Source organism: Morone saxatilis, unplaced genomic scaffold (assembly GCF_004916995.1).
Source record: "Morone saxatilis isolate NCDOM2014 unplaced genomic scaffold, NCSU_SB_2.0 Contig2, whole genome shotgun sequence".
Taxonomy (NCBI): Eukaryota; Metazoa; Chordata; class Actinopteri; family Moronidae; genus Morone; species Morone saxatilis.
In genome coordinates, this window is record NW_023339762.1 from 21,771,505 (window position 1) to 21,778,182 (window position 6,678).

A 6,678-nucleotide genomic window follows, 5' to 3' on the forward strand; every position below is an offset into this window, starting at 1 on the left:
GGGGGGGGGGGGGGAGAGAAAATGAAAGGTTACTTTAGTTCATATGGTTTGTGCTCCTGGAGGAGGGGAGGAAGGGGAGGCTGCTGATTGCACAACTACTCAATAAAATAGCAGGCCAAATTACCTTCTAGGATCAGACGCAGTGTTTGAGTGATCTCAAACCTGCCCTGGTGTAGCTTATATGACTAACACAGCAGGAAAACAATAGGGATTTGATACACAGGTCCACCCATGGTCATAAGCTTTAAATCAGACATCATTAAGTGACCAAAACAGCAATACTTTATCTCCGAAATACTGCCATGGGGTGGCCATTCCTGTATATGTAAAGTTTCTTTATATGTTCCTCCCCAGCATGCTAGATTAATGTGATGCACTGGTCATTATGTTTTTTTTTTGTTAAGTCCATTGAGAACTGAGCCACCTTGCATTCAAAATCCTGCTTCTAAGACTTCTGGAAAAACTCAAAAGTGAGGCACTGGCTCTCTGCATGATTAAGATCTGATTAAAGAGAAGATCTAAAATGAGTAAGGGCTGGCCAAGAATGCAGACACCCTGTTGTTTCATGCCACTCTACACTCACTCAGAGCTTCCGCTGTGGCTTTGGTACATGTTCAGAACCAGAAGTTGGACTTTTTATTTTCAACTGTGCTCCCAAACTGTGGAATTTCATTTCCAAATATGTCAGGGAACACCTTTTTTTCATCACTCTTATTGGTGTCGTTATTCTACACTTTAAGCTAGATTATTTATATAAACAGAGCTATGCAACAGTAACTTAATCATTATACACTATATTCTGAGTGAGTTTGTATGAGTGTGTCAGTCTCATCTTAAACAACTTAGGGCACTTTCAGTCTTTTTCTTTTTCTGAAGTTTGATCGGATACACACACACACACACACACACACACACACACACACACATCCATTTAAGATTTCATCTAAGTCTTCCAGATGTACGTTGCATGAGAGGAATTTTTCCATGGAGGCAAGACTGGGGGCAAGGTGTATAATGTAAACTGATGCACTCCTCTTATCTCCATTACGTACTTTGCTTGGCCTTCATAAAACAAATGGAGACATAAATAAACACTAAAGCTAGTCTTGTGACCAAAATGTCTTTGTGTGTGTGTATGGTGTGTCTAGCTATACCACTAAAGGTCGCACGGGTGCCAAGTAGAGGAGACAACACTGGCAACACTCCCGGACTAGCCAATATTATAACTGTTTATCAGGCCACTGGTAGCTACTTAGGCACAGGACACAGGAAAACACAACATATTTCTGTTGTACTGTCAGGATTCAAAGATGTTTCCAAGCACCACCACTACACAGATAGGGCCTATCTATTATTTAATAAAATGCAGTGAAAGAACACTTTGCCTAAGATCCAGTCCAATAATGTTACTGCTCAATGAGCCATGACCACAAAGATTGTTATCTGCTGGGGAAAAAACTCAAAACGTATGTAGATTGCCAGAGTCTAGCAGGGGATTTGAGGCTGAATACAGATTCCAGGGAGGGAGGTGGAAGGAAGTTAGAGATTCTCATAACCTTTGGCCTTATTCATGCTGAATTTGAGCCATACTGCAGTTTCCTTTTCAATTGTTCATGTAAACTTACTGTATCGACACAATTAGAAGGGTAGCAAGGAGGAGAGAGACAAGACTGACCAGCACACCGAGTACATGGGAAGCACAAAGTGTACAGAGCTATTCAAAGTGTATTTCATTGTATCATTAGCTGGACTGAAATCTTCAACAAATTACAAAAGAAAAAGGAATTACAAATAGGCCAAGTGCCTCAGTTTAGTTCAATAACACTCAATAAAAAAACTCATCTTAGCTGACTTGGACTTTAATCTAAATTATAATAATGTCTCCTGAATATTATTGCTTGTGTCAAATCACCCACCATTACTGCTGTAATATCTGATGTCTGATCTAATACATGACTCCCTATCCCATTAAACTAAATTGCATTAAATTGTTTCATCAAGGCTGCCTACTTGCCTGGTGGAATTCATAAACTGTTCTACAGCGGGGTATAATGGTTTCATTTCTCTAAGGCTCAGCTTAGTTCTCCTGTTCAATGTATTGTACCTTAATGGGACTGTCTGGGTTTTTGTCTACAGGGAAACTGAAGGGGACATTAGCGACGGTTATGAGACTTGTCTGTTGACAGAACAGAACATAATGCCTCATTTGGAAGGCAAACGAAATGAATCATTGTGTTATCGTGTTATTGTCTGAATGATCACATTATAAATGAAGGCTGTAAAAGTGCTGTGACACATACAGCTGACACCTGCCTCTGTCCCCTGTTAAAGAATAATACGGTTAATGATTGACTGTTTCTGCATGGTCACCGACAAGCAAAAGGATGGAATGATTCCCTTGTACAAAGGGGCCTGGTATCCAAACCCGAAGAGAAACAATAGTACCAAATAAACAGTTCCTACAAATGATTTTGTTATTTTGAACTACAGATTTCAAAGGCTTTTCCAGCTGTGTTAAACTACAAATCCATGTACTTTTTCAAGCTAGCGCAAATAATACAGAATCGCTTGAAAATAAGACCTATTTTGCATCAATGAGTGATGACTATCCATAAATCTTTCCTAATTTACACACGTTTGTAATTGGCCAAACTATCAGCAACTTATTCGACCCCGAACTGTAGTCCAGCCGTCCAGGAAGGAACAAGCAGCTGTTAGGCACTAATGCTTCTGCACCAACCACGAAGACAACAAAAGCACTGCATTGAAGCATTGAATAACACCCAACCAGGACGAACATCTATTCAACCATTCTGGCTCATATTCTAGCCGAGTGTCGTAAACATACAGTATAAAAGAGCTGTAAACTCCTGTGTGCTCAATTTGGCAGAGGGGAACTGTAACATAAGTATGTTCCTGGCAGGAGCAGCTGGCATGCGAGTCATATGACAATGTTATTTCTATGTAGCATCACACAACCCTGTTTCCCTCCTTACAGCTGCTTTAACTCCAAGGATAACTTGAGGTCAGTTGCGGACACGTGGTATAGTACAGCACAGTACAAAATATGCACACGAATCAAAACCTAGAAGAATAATACACTTGACCTCAGCTGAACCATGCATATTTGCTGTGTTGTGGTTAAGTTTTTGAAGTTAGTGAGTAATACTGAGCTTTGGGGACAAGGGACAAAAGTCTGTCCTCAGCTATTATAATATCAGTAGAGCCTTAGGCAAAGTGAAGCTCCCACTGTATCTCTGGGCTACAGCAGGCACCTACCAGCCAGTGCAAAGTCCACATTAGTTAAGGACAGCACGTGCACACAGAGTATAGGCTCTGAGTGTCTGGTGCTAGATCACTGGCAAAGGGCAAAAGTTTATAAATCATTTTGAGAGCACAGCGGTCTGTTCACCAGATGCCGTGGAGTGTGGCAATGTTTATCAAAACCTAGTTTAGAGTCAGAAATAAAAAGGTAAGCCTAAATATAGCTGCATTTAAGTAGATGCAATAATAGAGTTATAGCACTATCTAATGGGGTGATGCCTTTTCACAACATATCTGACCTCTGAGCAGGAACAGAAGGTGCACCCGCATACTCTAAACCCTCTGATATCTCACATTGTGGAACTTTTTTCAATTATTACAACGTACCTTTTTACATGTGAATCAAAATAACAGATTATACGATACTCTGCGACCACTGTATACAACAATAAGGCAACTTAAAAGTAAAATGATGATGATTAATACACTTTTGTTTGCTTACCCAGTTTTTTTTTTTATGTAAAATTACATTGGAAGGAGACAAATGTGTGACCTACTATTTGCTGTACCAATGTTTTTTCTCAGTACATGCCATTTCCTGCAATAGCGGGTAAAAGGCTTCAGGCAACCCAAAGGACCTGCACAGCATCTTCATCACTAAGGCAACCAGTTTGTATGGCAAGCATTCCTCCGCACAGGCTGAACGCAAAGCAGTCCCACCGGCTGCACATCAGTGTTTACCACAGGGCCAAGTTACACCACACCATCTTGCATAGCCCCTGCAAATGGAGTAAAAATTCATAGCAGCTGTCAAAGTAAGAGGATGCTAGAAAGGGTTAAATTATTCATGTAGCTATCATATTTTTTATTTTTTATTTTTTTGTCAAAATGGTCAACTTCTTGCAGTGGCACTTGGGTCAATTATATGGGATAGGCTAAAAACAACAGAGTCTATGTAAAGCACAGCTACAGCAGAGAAGATGAAAAGAAAAGGCAGCCACAGCAGAGCACTGCTCGGCGCATGCGTTGCTGGAGGGGACAGGAAAGGGAAAAACAGACAAAAAAGGTCGTCACATGACAGGTTTTTCTTTTAGTCAGGGGCTGCCTTTGGAAATGTGTGGAAACGTCCTTCTGTGCGCGGAATATCGAGGTGTGACAGCGTGAACAGTTGCGGCTGAAGCGTGTCAACATGTACAAGGAACACGACCAGCCTGAATATAAAAGTTCCTGCTTTGAGTCTCCAGCACACACAGATGCACATTATCAAACAAAACGAGGCATTATGAAATATATAAGGCGCTGACAACAACGACGCGGCTGTCCGAGGGCACCTGGCTGGACATTTTCAATTTGTCGAACATCCCTTTCTTATTAATTGCTCCTTAAATGGTCACCTAAAGAGCCTAAAGAGCATGCGCTGGCCTTCGGAGACAAAGTTTGACATGCTACGCTATGCATAATAACGCAAATGAAGCACTAAACGTCGAAACAGTGACTCGAGGCAGTCCACACTGAGCATATGATGATATAAACATGAATACTGGTGGATTGTTTCATCTTCGGAAGTGTTAATATGAAGAAACATTTAGCTCAACTAGCTATCAGTACTGTTTTAATGTGTGAAACATCAACCCTGGTTTGACGCACATACTCACCACTGTTACCGGAGAAACCATTTCTCCCTCGCTGGTGTCTCGTGTCTATTTAAAAAAAAAAAAAAATTATATAATATCAAAACTCGGGTGTTGAGGTCCTCCTTTGTATGGTTTTTTTGGGGTTTAATACTGTAAGAAGGGATGCCCGTTGTTTTTGTTCCTTGCCTCCAGTTGGGCGGTCCGACGTCCAGGAAGGCGGGGGGCGGGGCCCTTTCTCTGTTGCCAATAGGAGCCAGAGGATTTGTCGTGGGGGCGGACCCGCGGCGTCACGGTGGGAGGAGTCCCAGTCTGCTGTTTTACCATACTCGGCCGGAGCAGATGGGCCTTTTATTTACAATTTTGTATCCGTTTGTTTCGAGGAGCCTTTTTTTTTGATTGGGCCTTTGTTGATGGTTGGATTGGGCGTTAGAAATGAGACCAAAAGCCCCTGACGAAAACATCTGTTTTATTATAATAATTAATTGTTAGGCTGTGTGAGAATAGGAAGAGAATAAAACTTTATTGTCCCCGAGGGGAAGTTTGTTTCGGCACAGTGCTACAATCTGTTTGTCTTCACAATGAACAAACAAATCCAAGAAACCCCATCACAAATCAACATGAAACATCTTAAAACATGAAAGACACTGACAATTATGGCCAGCTTAAAAGAGACTGTAAGAAACCCTATTAAATTTAAAGTCTACGGTGCTGGTTTGTTTATTACACCAATTGCCCTAAATTGCACTGTGTTTAGTATTAGAGTTAAAGCAGCTTGATAACCAATAAATTCAGAATTAACAGAAATACAGTTGAACAGAATTTACTGAAGTTTGCATTCATCATTGGATACGATTGTTTCCTTTCTTCTTCCCGTCTTTTTCTTCCAGTATAACCTTCTGTTCTGTCCCTCTGTCTCTTAGCTTCCTTTTTGTGTTGGCTGCCTGTATTTCAAATGAATAAATAAGTAGGCTTGTGCTTGTAAGATAATCTTTTTGTGCCATTCTGACATAAATAATAGGGGTATAAACACAGGCGTTAAAAATTAAGTCAGGGCCTTCTTTTATTGAGCATGTTGGCCTCACTGGAAAGACTGCTACACTAATGTAAAGAAGCCTTAATTATTAATTAATAATCAAAAATGGTCCGCTGTTGAAAAAAAGTCCATTGTATAGTCAGTGTATCCTTGAACTTTTTCAAAATAATTAAGTTGTATTAAGACAAGGACAGTGTATAAGATAGAATATTAATTAAATATGTAAGAACACTAAAATGTACAGTTCTTACAATGCTGGGCTGGACCCTTTATACCAAGAACACCATATTTCATTAGAAACGTAATTAATGTGTTTTAATCAGCCCATGTTTTGCCCTGTGACTTCCCCAAAACCCTGGAGAATGAACTCGTGTGGGAGCCACTGCCTTGAATTGTAGATGAAAAGGTATAATTTTGCCTCGGAAAATACTGTAGGGCTTAAGTAGAATTTTTGAGGTACTTGGTACTTTCGTTTTTAGGCTACTTAATATTTATACGTATCTCAACTACCATTTAGAAAAAAAAAAGGGGAAACAATGAATGTGAATTATGCCCTCTTGAATTATATAAAAAGAGCCTATTTTATTTAGGAAGAAGATGATAACAACATTTATAACCAAATGGGAAACTCCCGATTAATCATTTAATATTAGTAAAAATCCCCTTCCCCTCAAGTAGCTACATTAAAATGCATCCCGTATGGTATGGGTGCTATTGATATAGTTGTATATTAGTTTGGTACAGTGC

The 6,678-nt window shown here is 40.1% G+C and overlaps 1 protein-coding gene across 1 annotated transcript in view; it reads right to left on the bottom strand.

Annotated features, from left to right (window-relative positions):
- tmem86a (transmembrane protein 86A) overlaps positions 1–4,975 on the bottom strand; it is an 11,538-nt gene extending 6,563 nt beyond the window's left edge. The window contains exon 1 of the mRNA XM_035665763.1: positions 4,920–4,975. Within this exon, the coding sequence (XP_035521656.1) occupies positions 4,920–4,940 (21 nt within the window). The 5' untranslated portion in view covers positions 4,941–4,975. The remainder of the gene's footprint in view (positions 1–4,919) is intronic.
- Between the last annotated feature and the right edge of the window lie 1,703 nt (positions 4,976–6,678).